Genomic DNA, 25,185 nt, shown 5'->3' with positions numbered 1-25,185 from the left:
TTTTTAATTAAAGTTATTTCTATATGCCTTGTGTTGTCTGATTTGATTAAATACCACCTATTCCTGGTATAAACCTTTCCTAAGCCAAAATAAAAATAAACATTAAGAAACAAATTATTACCTAATAATGTAAGAAAAAAACCCAAGCAAACTCTATTCTATGCTTAAGTGTTAGCATTCTTATTTTGCAAACTTTATTTCTCAAAACTCATAATACCCCAGAAGTTTAATGATATTGGTCCTGTTATTTTTGGCTGCATTTATTATATAGCAAGAGTATTTATAAGAAATACAAGTAGCCGACACATATTTGTAGTCTCTATAATTTCAAACACAGTTATAAATATTTAGTTTATAGATTAACTCTAGACCCTATCATCTTTTAGCCTACCTGGTCTTTCTTGGTATAAAATATATATCCTTGGGGTCAAGATCCATAGTTCCAGAATATTTTCAGCCATCTGATTCTGCTACAGGATAAAGTTAGACTGGAAATAAGACAATGTTAAATAAAAAGAAGCTTCTTTTGCCTAACCCACTTCCCATGGGTTCTAATTGTAGTAAGAGTACAGATCAGAAATCCTATGCCAGTAGGATCCTTTCCATGGTACCATCCTATTGCTGAGCTTTAGTTTCTTCATTTTTAAAATGACAACAAAAATACCTGCCTTACTACCACTTACAAGAGTGATTTATAGATTTAACAAGCAAATATCAAAGAACTTTATAGCCCACAAAATATAAACTTATATGATTCTAGCCACTTTGTATTGAGCATCTTCTAAATTCTAGGAATAGTACTAGAAACTTCACATATATGCTATTACCTTTTTAAATCCTCAACACCACCTCAGAGTTGTTATAATTACATTCAATGTATAAGTGAGTTAAGAAAAGCACAAAAAAGTTTGGGTGATTTGTTAAGGTTAAATAGCTAGAGAGGGAAAGAGTCGGAATTCAACCCAATATTATTTCCAGATAGAGGCTTTACTTTTCTCCTTTCTACGTAGAGCTAACACAACAGCGTTATTCAATGTTCTTAAGAATGGTGGGTGAGATTAGAGAAAACCAGGGGTGAGGAATCACCGAATAACCTGCTTTTGACAAAGAAAACACCCTGATAAAATCTATGCTTGTATTTTAGAACCCCTGGGCTTCATATATTTGTTTTTATACTTTTTATGAGTCAAGTATAAGGTAAAAATAAATGTTTTAGATGCAATAATATGGTATGCCATCCCACCCAAGCTTATATTTTTAAATTCCATTCTTCTCATATTATCAAGCATATAAACAAATCACAAATGACATGAAATAGGAAAAACATAAGGATTTCCTTTGCATTTGGAAAACAGCTGAGAAACAGAAAATTTTTCTTAGAAATACAAAAAAATTTTTTTCATATAGCTAATATGCCCTCCCTTAGGCATTAAGACACATTTCTATTTGTAACCTTAATACAGACTATTTTTACTCTTCATAAAAATCAAGTCTCCCAGTAAAAACTGAGTATTTCACTACATTAATCTTTAAATTGCATGACTAAAAATGCAGTTATACACACCAATTGCTAACCTCTTAGAACATTCTGCACAATAGATTTTAATCACTGGAATGAATAATTGCTTTGAAAAACAGTACTGCCTCAACTGCAATATGATTTGGTAGCCAATATTCCTGTTTTACAATAGAGAATTCATGAGCAGAAACACTGGGCTCCTTATGGTTTCATCGATCAAGAGAACGTTTCTGAGCAGCTTCTGAGCAAACATTTCTTAACAGGTTGATCACGGATCTGGGGTCTTCACTCCTCATAATGGCACTGCCAGACACAATCATGTTAGCTCCTGCCTGGAAGAAGTAAACATTTAGGTTATGCCTGAAAGAAAGATGCAGAAGAACCTAAAACAGAATTCCTAGACTAGAGTTTCTACTCTTGCATTTGTCAACACCTTAACTGTATTCATATGAAAGCTGCTTTGAGATGAGCAGAGTTAAGCAATCTAGTTCAATAAGGAAAGAAGTTAAAATGTTCACAAATGAGGATATGAAATTATTTTTTAATGTGTCTAAGAAATCACTGAACTTTTTGGTAAACGAATTCTAAATAAGCTACCTGGCATCTTTGCTAATTAGATAAAGTTTAAAACCCTTTAATCCTCAATTTCATTAAGGTTTTTGGCAATATATACCAATGGCTCACAACTACTAAAAAAAAGTCTTTTAATCTTTGAATTTTTTATATGAATTTGTAGATAGTGTGTAAGGACAATTATTGCTAAAATGTGAAATTTCCCATAAAATATGGCAAACATTAAATTTAAGTAATCTCATTTTTAGTGTCAGAAGGTATGGAATGTTTCTATTTATACTTCATTGCACCCCAGAATGGTTTTGAGGTAGCTTAAAAATGATTTAAGATGTTATTTTTAGAAGTGGAAGCAAAAAAATAAAAAAGAAAGCTACTAAGATGGGTCCTAAATTTAGTTCTGAGCTTCCTAGGATTTGACTCGAGGATGGAAACCTAATCTGTTATGTGATTCACTGCTAGCAGAAAGGGAGAGAAGGGGGAGGAGGCTGAGGAAAATTTCTCCAGTGAAACACTGTCACTCTATGACTGAGTACTACATTCCAGCATTTCTCATAGAAATTGTAACAATGAGTTTTATAGGGTTAACCTTTAACACATCTCTTCAGCTAAGTTAAGAATAGCATAATGGCAAAGCACAGTTAACCACAAGAACCAGAGGACATATGCTTATTGATCTGGTCAGCCCCTCTTGCATATTTATTACTGCCAAGCTTTTGATGGGTATGTATTAAACAGAGAAGTATGGCAGTTACACAAGAACCTAAAAGTACAGATATACCACATTGCTGAATAAAAAGCAGGTCATGTAAGCTTTAATCACTCATGGTGCTACAAGAAGCCCTTCAGAAGCCTAAGATCAACTAGCTGAGGGAAGGAAAAAACCAAAACAAAAAACTTATCTCACCTCTACATATACGGCCAAAGGATGCCAGGCCTAGATTTTCATCAAAAATGGTTTTAGTTCATTCTTACATGGGACAAATAGGTAACTAATACACCTAGGTTCTAACGGACAACATAATAATTAGGTCTACTAGATTTCTTTATTCCCCACACCCCCCTTGATAAGGAGTTTCCCTATTTTGCAAAAATTTCTCACTCCAAGATGTCACTTAATGATCTTCCAACAGGCTGACACTTAACATATTCTTTTTTAAAAAAGGACTTTCTTCAGCATTACTGAGACAACCAGGATTTACTATTTAACAATTTATGTGATTTTAGAATATTAACTTACTGCTCCTTATTTTCCTAATTCTACATGTAAGTAAAAAATACTTTTCCAAGAAAAAAAGTCAATTTAGGAACCACAGGAATTCCCTTTGTCCCATGAGACAATGTCCTGGAGATTATATTTGACAGGAAATTGGCCTAGTTATAACTTAGGAGCAATCTCACCTCTGCACACTTATGGACAGTGTCAGGACCTACTCCACCATCGACCTCTATATCCAAAGATGGGAACTGGGTCCTCAACCAGTGAACCTAGATATACATGAGGAAATAAGTAACTCCTAAAGTGGATATTTGGTGGAAAAAACAACCAAAACAACCAAATAAAGTCAAACAGCCAATATTAGCCATTAAAAGTCCAAATATCTCACACACTAACTATATCAATACAATGTATTATTGAGGAACACTCTAGAATTCAATTTATCGTGTCACTGCAGAAACTATATGTTATAGAATCAAGACAAAGACAAACCCTCAATAGTTAATGAAAACTTCTAAGAGATCTAAAGGTTATAGAGATAATGGCTTTGAAAGAAAATTACAAGATAAATAATACCTTTTCTAATTTCCAAAGCTAAATCTACTACAGTACTTATCATACTATATTAGAATGATCTGCAGACATCCTTATCTACTCACTTTCAGAACAGGACATGTCTAACATATAAGCCTTTCAATATATGCTTACTGAATGAACACATACAGTAAAAGCTTCACTCTAGAATCAAATACTTTTTTTACCTTTGGCATCATATCTTCCATGAATTTCTGCCCTCCAAACCCAGGTTCCACTGTCATAACCAAGGCCATATCTATTTGATTAGCCCATGGTGCCAAATACTCAACCGTAGTTCCTGGTTTGATGGCAAGGCCAACCTGCAACAGAGATAAATTTGCTACATCACATTAACAGTTATTTCTGTATTATATTATTGTGGCATAGCAGGCCCAGTAGAAATATCTATTCTTACAAAGTAGAACAATAAAGGGAGTATATAAATTATTCAGACTACTACCTCAGTCTAAAAAAAAAGTTAACAAGGCTATTAAATGTAAATGTTTCCTAAAGGTCAGAAAACATTACTGAAATACATAAATCCTATCTATCTGACAAACAAGTCACTGCTGAAGAACAGCTGTTTAAGTCGGGTCTTCTACAGCTATCAATTCCTATTTTGCAAACTCTGAAAGTGAATGGTATAAAACATAACTGTCATCACTGATTTCTTACTTTCATTCCATTCTCCCGAATGTCTTTAATTAAAGCCCCTGGGTTCTCAGTCGCCTCAAGATGAAAGGTGTACTGATTGGCTCCTGCTACAGCCATTGGCTTTACCCACTGTTCCGGCCTGGCCACCATCATGTGCATGTCTAGAAAGAAAAGACACATCTAAATATTACCGAAAGGAAAATACCTGGCTCATATTATTGAAGCCAGCCTGTATTTTTGCCATTTCAGACATAAACTCTTTAGTATCACAAAAATTGTTAAATAGTACTGCTTTAGTATAGTTTCCCTTTATCCTAAAGACAAGGTCATGGTTAAATTCATTTATGAAAAAACACTTTTCCACAAAAAGCATATGGTGCTATATATGAAAAGTTAATGATCAGAAATCAAGAAACCCAGGTGGAGGTCCCAGAAATGCCACTCAAAAAAAGTTAAAGAAGGTATATTATCTGTGTAGCCTCATTTTCTCTAAGAAAGCTAAATCAAATTCTTTCAAACATTTACTGAGCAATTACTACACCATGAACTATTATAGGCCCTAGAGACAGAACAAAGACAGGCAAAAATCTGTTGTCACAGGAATTACATTCTCAGTGAAAAACAAACAATAAACAAAATGCACACCAGGTTGACAGTAAATAAGGTCAATTGAGGTTAGGGCAGGGGATGCACCCATCAGGTCAGAGAGGCGTGTGGTGAGGAGAAAAAGCACAGAGCTCTGCAGGCCATTGGGTTTTACTCCCAAAGAGATAGGAAAAACAGAACAGGATGTTGAGTGAATAAGTGACAAGATCTGACTAAGGAGGCTACTATGGCAATAATCCAGGGGAAAATTATGGCAGCAATTGAGGATGGGTATGTTCTGAAATTAGAGCCAACAGAGTAGCTGATGGATTAGATGTGGAGGCTAAGAGGAAAATCAGGATGGTGGCCAAGAATTTTGGTCTAATCAACTATTAATAGAAGAACAGAACTGTAATTAACTGAGAGGAGAAGACTGCAGGGGTAAGAACAGATTTAGGAGGAAGGACATGTTGACTAGAAGAAGCCTGATATTTTAATTCTAAAGCTTAATTCATATAAACACATAAGGGAAAAATGGGAATGGCCTTCTTAAAGATCTCAACTTAGAACATAATAGCATTTCATGAGAAGGAAAAGGACGCTTAAAAAAGGCTAAACCAAGAAATAACCCTGAGAACAATCCTGTGCTCAACAGATGGTATGAGGAGTTTTTGAGCTTTATGTTTGGCTAGAGGAAGCACATTTTAACATAGCTAAACTACATTTAAGAAAAAAATTCTAACATTCCAGAACTCGAAGATCATAAAATGCAATAAAGCTCTGAAAAAAAATGTCAGTAAAAGAGCATATAAAGTTTGACTAATAAAGCCATGATTAAAGCTCACATTTTAAACCAGAAAAAGTAATTAAATTAGAACATATTTTAATAGGTAAAACTTTATTCTTAAAAAATATATTCAATCTAGTATTTCTTCCTTTGTATTTTAAATAAGGCAAATTGAATCTGGTTTAACATATCTAGTTCATTCATTCCTTCAGTTACCAGACTGCTAGTCATCCTTACTCAATCTCTAGCATGTAGAACCACTGGCAACCCTCACTAGAAAATCTTCACATTGTTCAGGGAGTAAACATTTCAGCAAATCTGCCTACAGTTAACGTAAGATCAGCAGTTCTCAAACATTCTAATATTACACTCCCTTTACACTCTTAAAAATTATTAAAGATCCCAAGAAACTTTTGTTGCTGTAGGTTATATTTATAAATATTTACTGCATTAGAAATTCAAACTAAGACATTCTAAAGTATCTACATATTAACTCATTTAAAAATAATAATAATGAATCTATTCCATGTAAATTAAGAGTGTTGTTTTACATCTTTACACATCTTGAATGTCTGGCTTAACAGAAGACATTCCTATCTGTTCTGCATCCAATCTGTTGCAATATAACTGCTCCACGACTTAGAATGGGGTTACGTCCCAGTAAAACCCATTGCAAATTGAAAATATTGTAAATAAAAATGCATTTAATACACCTAACCTACAGAACACCATAATAACTTAGCCTAGCCTATCTTAAATGTGCTCATGACACTTACATTAGCCTATAGTTGGGCAAAATTATCAAACACAAAGCCTATTTTATAATACATTGCTGAATATCTCATGTAATTTACTGAATACTGTACTGAAAGTGAAAAACAAAATGGTTGTATAGGTTTGGAAGTGTGGTTCCTCCTGAATAAGTATTACTTTCACACCATCATAAAGTCAAAAAATTGTAAGTCAAACCATCAAGTCGGGGACTGTTTATGTATTGTTTTCATTAAGAAAAAGGAGGAGAAAATTGCATGAAAAAGACAGCAGTATATTAATAGCCTTTTCAGATAAGTATGGATATCACCCTGATTCTATACTAAAACTCAGTAAGTGGTAGTTTTATAAAAGTTAGCTGCAACGTGCAATCTGTAAATTTTATCAGTGAACTTGTCGTACTTTGTTACATTAAAACCTGTTTTATCTTATATTTAAATAGATCTTTTAAGTATTGGTTCACTGAGATACACAGATCTTCTAAATAGTAATAGATTTCATTCCATATTACCCCAAAATTACATTTGTTAAAATCACTATGGATCTCACTGGAAAATCTGTTAAGTATTGGGAAGCTGTCAAGCTCACAGTGGTAAGATATAAGTTTTCCAAAATTCTAATTTTCCCTTCCAAGCTCTAACTATATCAGTGACAACCAAAAATGACAAGGTATCTTTCTTGAAGTGACATTCTCAGTTTATTTTAAAGAAAATTTTGGTAAAATAGCCAAATCTGAAAAACCAGAGTTCATCTGCCAGTTGTTCTTAGGAGTAAAACAGTGTTCATGAAAAAAGCAGCTACTTAAGATCATAATTCAAAACTATGGTACAAGCGGTTTTCCATGAGAAAACCATTATGTTCTAATATGCAGGATAAGTGCTTCATATCTACTTCCTATCCTGTCACACAAAATATATAAAAAGACATGTATTCAAGGACAAAGATTTATTAAAATAATTTGTACTGCTTCATCAAGGATGTTTACTGCAAGAACATGGCGATAAAGAATATGATCACTGGTATAGTTCAATACCACTGCCTGGATTTGCCTTAAGGCACCACCAAACTAATTCACCACTGCTTTTGCAACACCAGCACAGATAGTGCCTAATAATACCTTAGCATTATAAAAATAGTTTTGATATCCTCATGCATGATCTGAAAGGGTCTTAAGGATTTCCATGGGTCCTTATATTACACTTGAGGATCACTGATTGAGAGAATAACAAGAACAGACTTTTTCCTATCACTACTTCTTATGAGGTTATTTCTACTCAATACTAAAACTGAACAGTTAAAATTTTAGCAGTTATACAACAAACATGTGATCTAGTTACTAGTACACATTCATGCATCACTTATCCAACAACCAAGATCTAAGAATTAAACAAACACTTCTTAATATAAAAAACAAAGGTTATAAACCCAAATATTAAAGCACATGGAGTTCATTCATCTGTACGGGCAAATTCTAGAAAGATTAATTAGCAAGTTTATCAGCTAACAACAAACTAAAAACAGAAAGAAAAAGCAGATTGTGTGTGGTGGTGGCAGTAGGATTGGTAAAAGGAAACGCATAGAGATGTGACAAAAGGAACCCAAATAAAAGAGAGAAAAAAGGAAAAAATAAAAAATAAAAAAAAATTTAAATTCACACAAGAAAGCCAGAAGCAGAGGACTCTGTGGCACTGTAGAGGAGAAGCAAACAATGTTATTTATTTCGTCTACCTCTCATAGTCATGAAAAGAACTTTAATTCACAGAAAAAGTCATGGTATCTGGTATAAGGTTAAGAAACTTATTTTGGAAAATTCACGTAAATTTTTACATCCAAAATGTAGTTTTAAAAAAAAGACTTTAGATAATCAGAAAATTATATTCCACTACTGGAAATTTCAAAATGATAAATATGTTGGTGGAACACTGTTTCCCATGCCACATAAATGAGGTGGTAATGCACATTTTCTTTGGTGCACTCAAAGTAGATGGATCCTACAAAGAGCCTCTACAAAGGAGGCTCTATACAACAGAACCTTCTGTGATGACAGAAATATTCCACTGCTGCACTGTACAAACATGTGGCTACTTAAAATTTGCTATGTGGTGAATGTGAAACTGAATTTTTAAATTTACTTAATTTAAATTTAAATAGCTACATGTGGCATACTGAACATCACAGACTCCTTCATAAAACTGGTCCACGATATACTGATTAAAAAAAACAAAACTAAGTTCTACTAAATTCCAATAGCTACATAAAAGCACTATTTACAAAAACTTGTAAAATTTCTGATATATACAACATTTGGCAAGTGAGGCATTGCTAATTTAGTATAACACGATAAAAATATGAGGACTGAATCTATGTTCCATGTGAAGTAACTACCAGGTCACTATCATTTTTTTTTTTTTTGAGATAATGTCCCCCTCTGGTGACCAGGTTGGAGTGCCGTGACATCATCATAGCTCACTGCAACCTCAAACGTGTGGGGTCAAATGATCCTCCATCTCAGCCCCCCAGGTAGCTGGGACTACAGGCTTATGCTACCAGGCTAATTTAAAAAAATTTCTTTTGTAGAGATGGGATCTCACTATATTGCTCAGGCTGGCCTCAAGCAATACCCCACCTCAGCCTCCCAAAGTGCTGGGATTATAGGTCTGAGCCATCACACCCAATCTACATAATCTTAAAAATCCTAATTCACATTGTCTTATGATATTAGAATAGATAATATTTAGGCTCCACTTGTAGGAAACTCCAATTTGCATGAAGTAAACAGCTTCTAGACCATAAGCCAATCAACTAATTCATAAATTCATTTAATAATTATAATGAACCCCAAAAATGTGGCTATGCCTAGCTTTAGGAAAATCACAGCAAACAAGATGTACTCAATCCCTCATAGAGTATATAGTCTGATAAAGGTAATCTTGATTGAAAGAAATTCTAAGGAAAAAAAACCAACAAGGTGGTAAGATAATTGGATAAAGGTTAATTTAGGATAGGGTGCTCAGAAAATCCTGTGCAAATGACCTAAGGCCCAAAGACGAGGAAGGAGGCCAAGCTAATAGCTTTCCAGGCAGAAAATAGCAAGTGCCACAGCCTTGGGGCAAGAAAACATTGGGTTGGCTCACTTACTGGAATCAGGCCAACAAAGCCCCCCAGGAGCAGGGCAAGGGTGTACTTGATGAACTTGGAAGTAGTTAAGAAATCAATCGTCCATTTTTCCTTTACTTGAACAACACATCCAGCTTCAGATGGCATAACACCCACTTACCAAAGAAAGGGTCCTGGCCTAGCTGCTTTCGGAGGCTTTCTACCACAGGGTGACCAAAGGTGATGTTGGGAACAAAATGCCTACAAGACAAACAAAATCTTACTCTGAAAATGTTTTCAATTCAGTGTCTGTATCACTCTCAATATGAATTCTGATGGGGGTTGAGGGGACCCTTTGGGATTGCAATATTTTTCAAATTAATACTTAACATCATCAGTATTAAACAATACTGAAAATGGAAACACCTGGATAATTTCAGTTTTATTAAACAGTATCTCCCTGATATTTCAACAAGTCATAATGTCACACACATCTTCCTAATGATTTGATTGTATAATTCATAACTCATGACAGGTGAAAATAAAAAGATGACAAAATCAAAAACCCACAGGTTTTATGACTTGCCCAAGTCATACAATAGTAAGTTCTGGACTCCAATACAGGTATCCTGAATCCTAACCTATCACAGGAAGCCTGGTAGATAGTTCTAATCCACTTCTATCAGAAGGTACGACATGACAGTTTACTTAATCTTTCTTAAAGATCACCAGTAAAGAAACTTGATGTGTTTATTAATAATAACTAGCTTTTACTGAGGGCTTACTATATGCCAAGCATTCATCTTCACAACAGCCTCATGTAGTTAAGTACTATTATCAGCCCCATTTGAAGAACACAGGATAAATAACATCCTAAGTCACCCAGTTAATAATTTGTATAGATAGGATTCCAAGTAAGTCTGCTTACTATCAGACTCAAAGTACTTAACGTTTAACCTACTCCAGTTTATCTTTTTGTTCTGTAACTATATCACTTAAATATTTAGTGAAACCTCCTACATGCAAGCACCATATGAGGTGATTGAGAGTACTGTTTATAAAAAAATATGCTAGAGTTTCTATGTACACTAGGAGAGTTTAAAATCTCATTGGCAAGAGATGATAGAGCTGGCCAACAACACATCAGAATACACAACCCTATTGTTATGGAATAGTTATCAACGGGAAGCCAACTCAGTCAAGAACATTTCCCAGATCCCTTTACATTCAGCCCCCCCACACCCCCGCCGTGATTAGTTCTCCCACTGAACTGTGAGTGTAACTGATGGGTGTCATTGCAGATGTTAAGTAGTATTACTTTCCTACTCTCACTTTACTTTACTGCCAAAAAAGCCCTTAAGGAATTGCAGGGACACAGGATGGAAGGACACTCACACTAAACCGTTAAATCAGGTGTCCTCAAACTATGGCCCATGGGCCACATGTGGGTGTTTTTGCCCGTTTGTTTTTTTACTTCAAAATAAGATATGTGCAGTGAGCATAGGAATTTGTTCATAGTTTTTTTTAAACTATAGTCCGGCCCTACAACAGTGAGGGACAATGAACTGGCCCTCTGTTTAAAAAGGGTGAGAACCCCTACGTTAAATGAATGAGAAACTGAGAAACGGCTTTGTTAAAGTAAGATACCACTCTAAATGAGGATTACAAGAAAAGCTAAGCAGTAACAGGTAGGCAATATGTGACTGCAGATAAAACATACCAAACATTAAAAGAGGAGACGATCATAAGATTAACAAAACAAATAGGATCTATAAAGATGGGAAAAGAAAAGAGGCTGAAAATGAAGCAAAGGCAGAAATAAACATGTTCAAAGTAGGGGGAAGTGGTAGGTATTGATCAACTTGACTAGTGTGAAAAAGATAGGAGGTAGATTGTATCACATTAAAGGTGTCAAATGCCAAGCTCAGCTGTTTGGATTTTATCCTGCTGTACATATGATTTTTAAAGCAAAAAGCATATAGTAAATAAGGCGGAGTGGGCAGTAAATTATAAAAAGGTAAGAAGTGTTGTTAAGTAGCAAAGAACAATAAGAATGACAAGGACACGCAAAACTATTAGGCTATGAAGTATGAAATGTCAGATTTCCTAAACAGTTGACATCTCTGATGTTTCACTTTGACACTTCTTGTGAAGGTATATCCTCAGTCTTCTGAATGCACGTTTTGGCTTGTAATTACCTTTCAAAACAATTTTTAGAGCAATTTTTGTAAAACCATGCATGCGTAGGTAAAAAATTTGTGTTATTTTTGAATATGAGTTCCATCCTGGAACCAAGGCAGTGCAGACAGCTGGAAATATAAATGAACTGTTTGGGAAGGATGTGAATAATGAACAAATGCATAGTACCTTGATAGTTGAGTGATTTTAGTCTTGAAAATGAGCCACGTGTGGGTGGCCTGAGACCAAGGCGGATAATGATGAGCTAAAAGCTGTAGTGGTAGTGAATCCATTTCAACCTATGCATGAATTAGCAGCAAGGTTTGACGTTACTATTCCAACAATACTGGACCATTTGAAACAAATGGGCAAGGTAAAGAAGCTTGATAGATGGGTTCTACATGAATTAAAGGATGTCAGAAGAGAATTCATCTTAAAGTTTGCTTTTCTTTGCTATCAGAACATAAAGGCAAATTATTTCTACATCGTATTGTGATGTATGATGAAAAACAGATTCTTTTTGACAATCCCAAGCATGCAGCACAACAGCTGGATAAAGATGAAGTGCAGAAATACAGTCCAAAACCCAACATTCATCAAAAAAATCTAACAGTGTCTGTTTGGTGGTCCAGTGCTGGTATTATCCACTACAGCTTCATGAAACCTGGTCAGTTGATTACAGTGGATGTCAACTGCCACCAACTGGACAAAATAATGAGGATGCTTATGATTAAGAAGCCCAGACTGGTCAACAGAGAGGCCCCTTCTTACAAGACCATGTGTCACAGAAAACATTGCTGCTCAAACTACAGAGGCTGGACTTGGAAACTCTCTGTCACCCACCATATTCACTAGACTTTGCACCAACTGACTACCACTAACTACATCCAGGCTCAGGACCAATTCTTGCAAGGAAAAATATTCAATTCTCAACAAGCTGTGGAAAACGCCTTTCGCTCTCCAGGCTTCTTTGCTGCTGTTATAAACAAGCTACCGTTAAGATGGCAAAACTGTGTCACTAGTTAGGCACATACATTGATTAATTGTACTGCTTCTCATTTGAGATATATAATAAACTACACTTTTGATTCAAAATCGGACACTTCATATTTAATGACTTAATACTTAGATTTATTGAATAACTGGGTATGTGTTTGGTGGTAGGGGAGTTAGAATAGACTATGGTTAAGTTCTTAAGTTTATATGACAGGCAGAATGAGTGTTAATAAAAAAACTTATATGTAGGCCAAGTACAGTTCTAAACACTTTCCATACATTAAATCACTAAAACCTCACAGCAACCCTATGAGGTAGGTTCTATTACTGGTATTTTACAGATGAGGAAAAGAGACCCAAGGTCACACAACCAGTAAGTGCTGGAGGCAGAAGTTCAATGCAGGCAATATGGCTACAAAGTCAGGCTCTTAACTACTATGCTCATCTGCCCCTACAATGACAACAATAGAAAAAATAAATTATAGGGGAGAAGAAACTTAAAAAAAAGTTGAGGATTCAGGCTACATCTGAAAGGGACAAGTAAGGTGGATGGGTACAGACGCTTTCACTCAATAACATCTTAGCCCTTGGAGACTGGATTTCTATTATATAGGAAATTACCATTTGCCTGAGCAATGATTGTCAGAGTTATGGATAAAATGTTGTTTACTTAAAACTTGAAATAAGGGTCAGATAAGCAGACAGTAAGGCCTATTGGAATTTTACAAGAAAAATATAATAACCACACCCTGAGGAAATAAGAGAATCAAAAAAATACACTTTCACTTTATTGAAAAATATAACATATAAAAACTACGTGACTAATTTGTGCTACTGAAAATCAATGCAATGCAATAGATTCACCAAATACAGTGGAAGAACAAAATTGTACCAATATTCTGAGAAGAAACCAAAGGCGTATGGCTAAGCAATAAGAATAAAGGGCTACAAACCCAAACATTAAGTCACGATGTCCTGAATTTGGCTGACAATAGTAATCATGGAAGCACTTGCTACAAATAGATTTACAGGCTCTACTTCAAGCCTACTGACTCCAGAGGACCCGGGAATCTGAATTTTAACAAATGCTTCAGAGAATTCTTAACACACCAGCCTGGAAATCACAAAATTACTTCACTCTAATGAAGAGACATTTTATCAAAGTCTGCTTCATCATTATATTATTCTGCCTTTTTCCCCCCTCCCCTGAAGGTACTACTTAAAGTCTGCAAGAAATAAAATGCACTTAAAAAGTATCTCTTGGACAGGCGCGGTGGCTCATGCCTATAATCCTAGCACTCTGGGAGGCCAAGGCTGGAGGATTGCTAAAGGTCAGGAGTTTGAGACCAGCCTGAGCAAGAACGAGACCCCATCTGTACTAAAAGTAGAAAGAAAATTAATTGGCCAACTTAAAAAAAAAATATATATATATATATATATATATATAAATTAGCCAGACATGGTGGCGCATGCCTGTAGTCCCAGCTACTCGGAGGCTGAGACAGGAGGATTGCTTGAGCCCAGGAGTTTGAGGTTGCTGTGTGAGCTAGCCTGATGCCATGACACTCTAGTCCAGGCAACAGAGTGAGACTCTGTCTCCAAAAAAAAAAAAAAAAAAACAGTATCTATATCTCTTTATCCCAGGGACTTACTAGAATTAAACCATAATTGTTTATAATACAGGAATACAATTTTTTTTATCTCTCATCATATTCCATCATCACTCTTAAGCTTTAATTATATAATTGTAATGCAGTATATTGCAGACAGTTTCAGATCTTTATTCTGTCTCCCAACACGTCAGAGATGGCCAGAAGAGGATCAAGGTTGGTATAAAATGTACAAGATTATATCTAGAAGACAAGCTACCTATGAATCAGGAACCACAAACTCAAATGCCAATGGGAGTTGGCAGATAACATTTCAAGGAGCATAACAGAGCAGGTAGGGAAAGGGCCAAATGACAGATATAACCTGGCTAAAGGTAGGGCTGCTCCATTCAGCTCCAGCCCAAATGGCCTTCTGAGATTGGGGGCCCAGTATTGGCAAATCTTTGGATTTTTTTCAAAAGTCAAAAATCTAATATTAATGTGAAATCTCCCCAATTTTAATTCTTGGTAACTAACTTATAAATGGCTTATTTGCTGTTTCCATGCTTAGGATCAACACATTTCAGTCACTATCCTGTCATGATGAATTTATGTGTTTTCCAGGATTCCCCCCGCCACCGCCTCAGAATCAATTTGTCCTTTATTCTACATACCCAACCATACTAGTGCCCCCACCTTCCAGTGCTCCCAAAACTAGTTTCTGACTTTCTAAATGAAAAAAATCAGTTTTGGGGGCCTGGGCAAGGGAAGGAGAGACTAGAAAACAAGCGCATCCATAGTGTAATGCTAAATGTGATTCTCAAAAGGGGCTAGAAAAAAAGAGAAACATTAGCCAGGCATGGTGGCTCACCTGTAATTCTAGCACTCCAGGAAGTGGAGGAGGGAGGATCACTTGAGCTCAAGAGTTCGAGCAAGTGTGAGACCCCACTTCTACTAAAAAATAGAAAAAATTAGCTGGGTGGCATGGTGTGTGTCTGTAGTTCCAACTACTCCAGGAGGCTGAGGCAGGAGGATCACTTGAGCCCAGGCATTTGAGGTTGTTGATGCCACTGTACTCTAGCCAGGGCAATATAGTGAGACTGTCTCCAAAAAAAAAGAGACTGTCTCCAAAAAAAAAAAAGAGAGAAAAACATGGAGGCAGTATTGGGAGGGAAAGTATGTTGTAGTTAACCACCTTTGGACAGGGCTCCACAACCCGTTTTCATATCCCCAGCCTAAGAAACATTGCAGCATACTGTTTGGGACACTGCTAACCAGCTCAGCCAAGCTCTGCCTCTTCTGGTGGAACAACCTTTCTGAGCCTCATTCCTCATTGTCAAATGCTAGTGGGTAATAACAGCACCAAGCTAATAAGGTCGTATGAGTTAACTCACTTTTTTTTTTTTTGAGACAGAGTCTCACTCTCTTGCCTGGGCTAGCATGCCGTGGTGTCAGCCTAGCTCACAGGAACCTCAAACTCCTGGACTCAAGCGATCCACCTGCCTCAGCCTCAAGAGTAGCTGGGACTACAAGCATGGGCCACCATGCCCAGCGAATTTTTTCTATATATATTAGTTAGCCAATTAATTTCTTTCTACTTATAGTAGAGATGGGGTCTTACTCTTGCTCAGGCTGGGTTTGAACTCCTGACCTCGAGCAATCTGCCGGCCTCGGCCTCCCAGAGTGCTAGGATTACAGGCATGAGCCATCGCACCTGGCCAGTTAATTCACTTTTAAAAAGCATCAGAAGAGAAACAGTCAAGTGCTCATAAATACTGTTACTATCATTATCATTAATATTCTTGATTGGTAAACTGAAACAAATTATTTTGCCCATTCATTCACTTACTCACACATGACTTATTTAAAACCAAACTGCTTTCTGCATCAAATAGACTCACAAATATACACGTAGGTATACTTTATCCTCCATTCTGAAACCCCTTAGGTGTTTTCTCAGGCACTAAAATATAACTATCCATCTCTAAATTACACAATCAGTTTATTACACGTGACAATTTATGGCTTTCAAGCAAAGCTGTCAAAAATAAAGTATATAAGTAAAACTATATAAAATGGCAAACTAAAAATCAAGCTTTTGTGAGAGGTAATATTTACTAAACTTTTTACACATTTACCCTATTATTCTTAGTACTCTAAAGTCAAGGTCTTGTCATTATCAGTTGTGCAAACTGGTAAGGTAACTAGGTGGAAAAACAAAAGAGAAAAACAGATTTAACCCAATAGAACAAAGAAAGACAAAACTCATAGAGAAGTGAGAGTGACATTAAAAAGTAATTAATCATTTTTTGTATAAATACCAATTTGCAAATTTAATGAAGGCAGAGTTTTTTATCTATTTGAAATAGATTTATTTTTCTATTTCCACCCAAGGTAATGGCATTTATGATTTTATGTTCAGTTAACAGTGGGGCTCAAAGAACTATTTGGCAAACCCAACAGCCAAGTTGCAAGTCTGTCCCAATCTTGTGTAATCTTGAGGGAGTCTTAATGTTTTCTCTAAGTTTGTTTTCTTATTTTATAACCAACTTCAGAAACTAGTATCCTGATTCCAAACATTATGTGCTATAACTACAGTGCTTAAAAATTACTTACAAAAAACTGACCTCCCTGAAGAGCAGGGTGCCTGAAGAGAGAATAGACAGGAAAATCATAATTTGAATAATGATACAACAATTACAGAGAATTTACTGTATGTCAGGCACTGTGAACGTGTATTCGCTCATTTCACCTTCCAGAGACGCCTAAGCGGTAGATTCTATTAGTATTCCCATTTTTCAAATAATGAAACTGAAGCTCAATGAGATTAAGTGGCTTGTCCAAGGTAACCAGCAAGTGGCATAACTCGGGCAATGTGACTCCACGTGCCACGCTCTTTATCGTTACACAAGTTAGTCTCCCCAGTTTTGCCACTAACTAGCTATACGAGCTTGGGCAGGTCATGCTTATCCTCTTGGGCTTCAGTTTCTCCAACTGAAAATGAAAGAAATGTCCTGGAGATTTAAGGTCGCTTCCGGGTCCTAAGCGCTAGAAGTCCACGCGTTAGATGGGGGGAGGGGAGGAGTTGAGGTTTGGGACCCGGCCGCAGCTCAAGATGCCGCGTCAAGTCCGCTCCTGCCAAGGCCCCCAAGGCTTCCACCCCAGTGCACTTCTCAGTATCGCGTTCAGAGTGAGGCGCTCGGTGGCACAGGGACGCCGTGCATCCAACAGGCACTCAATAAAGGTGCGCCCATCCTGCCCCCGCGCAAGTCCGACCCGAGCCCCGAGGAGTTACCCGTCCATTACATCCAGGTGCAGATAATCCGCCCCAGAGTCTAGCATCCGGAGGCACTCGGCCCCTAAATTGGCCAGGTCGCTGTTGAGGATAGACGGGCCAATCTTGCAGCCCGACGCCATACTGCTGGTTCCTAAGAGCAGGTTACCTCACGAGTCCCACCGCAAGACGAAGGCGTCGCCCCGATTGGGCGCGCAGCTTTGGCCCCGCCCCTTCTCCTACAGGCTTCCGGACTCTGCCGGAAGCAGTGGCCCCCGATGAGGAAGTCCCGCCTCCTCGGAGGAGGAGGGGCTACCAGCCGATGACCGAGGGGCGGGGCCTGACATAGGAATCTTTTCCTAGTTTTCTGACCTTGTTACACTCTTCTTGGGTCTTCCGCTTCTCGCCGCTAGTCAAGGAGTTTCCTTAAGCTTTTTTCGTTTTCCTTCCCGTGCAGCTCTCTCTTCTTGGCTCTTGACCTCACTTTACTTTTAATTTCTCCGCCGCGTGCATATGCATGCGTTCCTTTCCTTTCCTCTCCAGCTCTTGTGCTTGCTCTTTAAAACAACAACAAAAGCCTTCCTCCCTCTTATTTCTCTGTCTTAGAACAATTCTTAAGAACTAGAGTAATCCTGGCTCTGCCAGATACTAGCTGGGTGACCTGGCAAGTCACTTCTTGCTTCGTTTTCTCATGTGTAAAGACAGTGCCCAGCCTTAGGTGATTGTGAGGATTAAGTGAGCAAATGCAGGTAATTCTCCCAGCAAGATGCCTAGTGCTCAGTACAAAAAGTGGTAGCTATTATTACCTTCCTTTCTGTTTTTCCTTCTGTTAGGGCTCAGAAAAGGAAGGCCTCAGAAACAAATGTTTTACTGTAACATTATGCATTCTTGTCTCTGTCTCATTCTTCCCGAAGGATCATCATAGAAACTAGAATCCATCTTCCCTTAGACGGGTCATTGAAACCAGAGCCCCTTTTCCCCAAAGCCAGCCATAAAATCTAAATATGTTACTCTAACTTTTCTCTTCCACTCCCCACCACCTTGTAAAAGATAGCCATAAAGAAATTATCTGTACTACTTTGATTATAGGTCATAAGACCCCTATTCCAGAGATGATCCTGTGGCATAACATTAGACTTTCTATCTAATCATATTTCTACATCACTGTCCATACTTTGTTGAACCTAAGTATAAAAATGGACAATTTTCCCTGTATCTTTTGGTCTTCATTTTGAACATTATTGTGTCACATAAAACATGATCAAATACATTTTGTATGCTTTTCTCTCTTTTTAAAAAAATTTTTGATAATGGTACCAACCTTTTCTCCTATTAATCTGCCTTTTGTCAGTGATCTTCAGCTAACCTTTGGAGGGTGAAGAGGAAGTTTTCCCTTGGCTCCTACATCTCTCAGCAATGCTTAGTCACAAATTGTGATACATGTGTGTACTTTTCAGACACAATCCAGAAATGGATAAGAGTGTCCCACAGCCAAATGTGTCTAGAGCCATTGGGTCAGGAAAAGAGATGAAAGTTAAACCATGATGGGGGGAAAATGGATTTAGCGAGAGTAATCCTTAGTGGGTAAGAATAGGGCACTTTGTATAAAAGAATTGGAGGTAATTTGGACCACGTGGTGTTTCTGGCCACACTGAGAGGACAACCAAGTCTTTAACATTCCCATTGTAAAATCTACAAGTCATTCCAGAGGATCACAACCTGAGCAGAGAAGTCAAATTGGGGTGTCAGTCTCCTATTGTGCTTTATTTTGAAAGGTAGATTTGGAAGGCTTAAATAGAATGCAGCTCAGGGCTGGAGGTGGAGTGAATTGGAGATGTCTAAGTAGATGGTGACTTCAGACCAGAGGAGTGAAATGTAGTGTTGAGGAGGGACAGCAAGACATTGACAAAGGCACACCCCACACCCTAGGGATCAAAAATAAACATCTTCCTGTATAAGTTAACCTATTCCCTACATTAAGAAATGAAACTTACTCAGGCATCTTAAATATTTTTAGATTTATTTTATTATATGTGCATATTCAAACACAGAATTCTTAATATCTTTCATAAATATCTTTCATAAACATTTCAGTATTCATATGCATTTTTTCCATGTTCTTTGGTCATTCAATATTCATAATAGACTTCATAGTCATCTGAGGGAAGTTGGCTGTGTAGTCAATCTTTTGTTTTTACGTATAAAATGGCTAATAAAGGATTTTCATCCTGTGGTCACAGTGACTGTTAAAAAATATCATGGAGGTACATTGACCTATAATCCTAAATGATCCTAAAATAATATAAGTAAATTTGTCTTAAGCTTTTCCAAGTACATTCTGCTCTCAACTTGTTTTTATTCTCCTGAGTATCAAATCAAAGTTTGTTTTTGAAATGCTGCAGTTGAGACCCACTAGAGTAAATGAGGAAGTGGGACTTTTTACTCACTGCCAACACAAGGCCATGGAATTAGAAGTTTGAGGTCACAGGGCAACAGCATGACTTGGTGTGATAGCAGCAAATTCCAGAGACTGTGCTCTATTAAAGTATCCAGTATAACTTGAGGAAGGATATTTAATTCATGTTTTAGACTGTAATTCTATTCATTTATGGCCCTTTTTTCCCTCTAGGTCCCTACACACACCCTGTTCTTATCTCAGATACTCTCAGAGCTGGGCAGCAGAGTGAAGAAAGTTCTTTATTGACTAAAGGACCAGATGCTAAAGAAGGAGCTGTCACCCTGTTTAAGGTATTGTCAGCAAACCAGCTACTCCCAGCCTGTGCAATAGGACTTAACCAGACCACCACTACCACAGATTTTACCCCCAGCATTGCCATGCTCATTTATGTCTTTTGATACTGTAGTTCTCAAGTGCCTTGTCCCAGTGCACTCAGTAATTCAGTTTCCTTTTCAGAAAAATCAAATAACTTATGTAATAGAATTATAGAAAGCAGCGAATATTGAAAAATGAAAGTAAAATGTTTTACTATAGAAAATGCTATATCCAGGATTGGAACTGGTTTAATTGAGTAGTATAAATCTGTACCCACTGTCATGGATAACACATGGTTTATACCAAGGTCTCTCAAAAGTTAATTTCAGAAGAAGCAACTTCTTTGTTTAGTCCAATTTTTCATATATGGCAAGTGGATGTCTGTTTTATTTTTCCTTTGAATAAGATAAATATCACTAAGCATCATAGCTTAAGAAATGATCTATGGGGAACGTATATTCAGGGCAACTTGAATTTATGCTCCTGAGTTGCAATCGTCAAACTTGCCCCAAATAAATTTTCTACTTCTCTCTCTCTCTATATATATATATTTAATATATTATTACCAATACTGTATTTATCATGTTTAATAATTAGCTTTTAGTCATATACTCAATAATATTTTAAACATTACAAAAAATTATCAATTATCTTAAACTTTTTTCTAATCTTCCCCAACTGTTTTTTTTTAAATGGTTATTTCTTCAAACTCCAGGTAACAGTATTCCTGAGAATACATCTTGTGACAGTCTTATGCACATACATATAGATACTTTAGCCATTACACATAAACATTCAACATTCAACACATTACATTCAACACATTTAAGGGCACCTTAAATGGAACATATACACACATCTGCAAAATCTCAGTAGTCCGAGTATGAAAACATTCCCACTCTATAAGGCCCTGTTTCTCAGAGTGGAGGCTTTTTTGCAAGATACATTACTTAACTTATTGAACATTTCTAACAGACTTCCATATACTAGAGTGAAGGAGTCAGGCTAAAAGGCAGACAGACCAGCATAATCATGTTCAATACTTTTAAAATAAGCCCAATACTTTTAAAATATATATAAAGGTATTTAGGATTCTTATTGGATATTTAACAATCTTCTTAGACTCCTTTGCTTTTTAAAATATTTGATACAATTATACGTAGATAATTTGAATCAAAAAACTGGAACATAGCACACACATATATAGAGACTCACATAGCCCAGACACTTGTAATTACCAAACATAAGGCCTCTAATGCTAACTGAGCAGCATAATTTTTAACAGGTGAAATATATCAGCTTAGAATCCATAAAACCACATAAAATTTATATTTCTGCACTTGAGAATTAATTCAGCATTAAGTGTAAATGATGTAAAAATATTGTAAAACATAAAAGAGGCCATTTACCTCCTTGAATTTCTGAATTGTTAGATTTGAAATTTTTCTTTTATCTTTAACTCATACATGTATTTCATTCTCCTAGTGAATGGGACCATATTTCCAAATTATATTTGAAAATATAAACAATGCCTATTTAATAAGCAATTCTAACAAAAAATAATTTGCCTTTATGATTAGGGTGGGTTTAGTAGGTCTCCTCTTTATACATATACATTTCATAGCCAACGTAGTCAAAGTTTAAGCATACAGAATGTTTTAAACTCATTGCAATATAATCAGTCTATATTTAACTTCAAATTGAGAACTAAAACCCACCCCCCCCACACACACACACGCACATACACCACCACACTAATTTAGTTTATGTATATGAGTTTTTTATATGTTTAGTAGTTATGTCACAGTTTTCTAATGTAAACTGTTAAACTTTTGAAATTCAATTTTGAACTATATGATGCCCAACCCTACTATAGGATCAATAACGTACTAGGTATTGGCCTCACAAGCCTTCTAAATTTTATACTTGTCTTGAAGTTACTGAACCTCAAATTAAAGATTTATTTGTAAAATATACAAGCTGGCTGTGTCTATGAAGAGTTGTTTACTTTATGTTTTATTCCTCATAAACTTAGATGTTCTGAGGATCTTAAGAATATTGTTACTATAGAGAAAAAGTTTTTTATTGAACCAATTCTAACAATACTAACCTTAATATCTGAAAATATGCCCTCAAGGGCAGGCACAGGATAATGTAAGGAAAAGTAATCACATTTCTCAATATTTCCTAATCTTGGCATTTATGCTGTCAGGGTTAGAAGTAGGAATACCATCTCTTTTAAGTTATTATATTTACATTTAGTTTTTAAAGTTGGATAGGCTGTTTAGGTTCTTCTTAATTCAGAATTATATCTGATAATTTCTAGAATATTCTGCCTAATGTGATTCATTACGAAACAGAATGATCTTATGGCATTAGCATTTTGACTTACAACATGCAAGGAAAATGGCAATTGAAAAATAAATATTGAAAAGTCCACAGCTCTAAATATATCATTTTTTTCTTTTTCTAAATGGCTGTATTATTGATCAAAACAAAAATGGTTGCAGGCTTATTTGTTTTTTAGTCTTCCAAAACTAATATTTTCTTATTCATTATTTTTATGTAAATTGCTACTTTTATAGCCACCTGATTTAATATTTTTAAAACTATAAAAATAAACATTTACATGAGATGTATAATGTGAGTAATCTCAGAAAATTGCATTCTCTTTTTAGAACATAGTATTTGTTAATATTTCTATTAAAGCGGCACTGTAATAGTATGTATTTTTAACTGCTGAAAGCTTCTTGAATCATAAACAATGTGCAATGAAATGGCTCTTTCCCCTTATTCCTCCCTGGTTTTTATGGTTTTCATACAATTAAATCCTTTTAGCCATTGATTTCTAAGATGTTTGTGAAACATTATGCATATTGGCAACAAAATCTACTTAGATTTATGCCACCCATTGGATGTAAAGTGCTCTTTTGTAATTAATCTTTTTTTAAGAAAAATTATTCAACTTTTAAAAGAGGGATCCCTTCCATGTCTCCTCTACACCTGCAGTGCTCACAAGTTTCAGAATTAAACATGAGACTCATCTAGGACTACATCTGTCTCCCCCAGCTCAGTGGGAGTAAAAGTGAACTGGCTGGACAGCAGAGGGTTCTCCATGCCATTTTCCTCGCTGATGTGAAGGACAGTGTCTCCATGCTGTAGGAGGCTGGATGTCTCCAGGCCTGTGAAGTCATCAGGGTCTGAGAGTTGAGTAGACAGCGGACTAAGTGCTGTAGCACCTTGTGCTTCTGTGTCCTCCTTCTTTTCTCCTTCTTCAGTGGAGAGGGCCTCACTCTAAGATCAAAAGGATCATAACATCATGGAAAGGTAGGAGGGGTACCAGAAAAGAATATCAAAAAATGTTGTCTAGCTGTTAACTGGACAAGGAATCAGAAGGCCAGTCCCAGTTCTAGCCTTTGTCATAGGTAAGATCTTTTATAGACCCTTCCTTCCAACTTTCTAAGCCTTTTTTTTTTTTTTTCTTGAGACAGAATCTCACTCTGTTGCCCCATCTAGAGTGCTGTGGCATCAGCCTAGCTCACAGCAACCTTAAATTTCTGGACTCAAACGATCCTAGTGCCTCAGCCTCCGAGTAGCTGGGACTACAGGCATGTACCACCATGCTTGCCTAATTTTTTCTATGTATTTTTAGTTGTTTGGCTAATTTCTTTCTATTTTTAGTAGAGATGGGGTCTCGCTCTTGCTTAGGCTAGTCTCGAACTCCTGAGCTCAAACGATCCTCCCACCTCGGCCTCCCTGATTGCTAGGATTATAGGCATGAGCCACCGCGCCCGGCCTAATCTTTGTTTTCTAGCCTGTAATATGAGCATAATTTTTTGTTTGCTTACCTTGTAGACTGTGAGGATTAAATGAGATAATAATGTTAAGTGTTAAAATGCTCTGTAAGCATTAAAGACTATACAAATATAAATAGTAATACTGCACTTTAGTTTTCTTTAAATATCACATGAGAATAATGTGGAACCTTTAGGAATTCGTTTATTAAAATCAAAGGAAGGGAAAAAGCCCAAAGCAACAAGAAAAAATATCAACAAGAAAAATATCAAAACAATGAGGGAAAAGATCAAAACAAAAAGTTTCTCGGAAGGCTCAATATTTAAAGGCTTTGTCTAAATTGGTAACTTCATTTTTTTTTTTTTTTTTTTTTTGAGACAGAGTCTCACTCTATTGCCTGGACTAGAGTGCCCCAAGTAGCTGGGACTACAGGCATGTACCACCATACCTGGCTAATTTTTTTCTATATATCTTAGTTGGCCAATTAATTTCTTTCTATTTTTAGTAGAGATGGGGTCTTGCACTTGCTCAGGCTGGTTTCATACTCCTGACCTTGAGCGATGCTCCTGCCCCAGCCTCATAGAGAGCTAGGATTACAGGCATGAGCCACCATGCCTGGTCTTGGTAACTTCATTATTTTTTAATTGAACTATATTTTTCAGCTATGTATTACAGGTTGAGTATCCCTCATCTGAAAAACTTGGAACCAGAAGTGTTTCAGATTTCAGATTTTTTTGGATTTTGGAATATTTACATTTATACTTACCCGGGTGAGCATCCCTAATATGAAAATCTGAAATTTG

General features: G+C 36.4%; 2 protein-coding genes across 13 annotated transcripts in view; both read right to left on the bottom strand.

Annotated features, from left to right (window-relative positions):
* Positions 1–307: 307 nt before the first annotated feature.
* Positions 308–18,029, bottom strand: RPE (ribulose-5-phosphate-3-epimerase). Of its 9 annotated transcripts, none has more exons than XM_012751466.3 (7): positions 17,847–17,979; positions 17,157–17,187; positions 9,959–10,038; positions 4,560–4,699; positions 4,070–4,204; positions 3,491–3,577; positions 308–1,851 (listed from the first exon to the last, which is right to left on the bottom strand). In XM_012751466.3, the coding sequence occupies exons 4-7, from the start codon at positions 4,695–4,697 to the stop codon at positions 1,729–1,731; spliced, it is 483 nt and encodes a 160-aa protein (XP_012606920.1). In that variant the 5' UTR covers positions 4,698–4,699; positions 9,959–10,038; positions 17,157–17,187; positions 17,847–17,979; the 3' UTR covers positions 308–1,728. The 9 variants fall into 9 exon arrangements, with proteins under 9 accessions (XP_012606920.1, XP_012606915.1, XP_012606912.1 ...); XM_012751461.3 differs by having other exon boundaries at positions 17,836–17,926; XM_012751458.3 differs by lacking the exon at positions 17,157–17,187 and having other exon boundaries at positions 17,836–18,029.
* A 1,800-nt stretch (positions 18,030–19,829) lies between these two features.
* Positions 19,830–25,185, bottom strand: part of UNC80 (unc-80 subunit of NALCN channel complex) — a 203,901-nt gene continuing 198,545 nt past the window's right edge. For all 4 annotated transcript variants that reach the window (XM_012751444.3, XM_076005903.1, XM_012751443.3 and 1 more), the window contains one exon: positions 19,830–23,881. In XM_012751444.3, the coding sequence (XP_012606898.1) occupies positions 23,615–23,881 (267 nt within the window). In that variant the 3' untranslated portion in view covers positions 19,830–23,614. The remainder of the gene's footprint in view (positions 23,882–25,185) is intronic.

This window comes from Microcebus murinus, chromosome 8 (genome assembly GCF_040939455.1).
Source record: "Microcebus murinus isolate Inina chromosome 8, M.murinus_Inina_mat1.0, whole genome shotgun sequence".
Taxonomy (NCBI): Eukaryota; Metazoa; Chordata; class Mammalia; order Primates; family Cheirogaleidae; genus Microcebus; species Microcebus murinus.
Note: the sequence above shows the minus strand (reverse complement) of the source record. Positions and strands in the feature narration are given on the sequence as shown.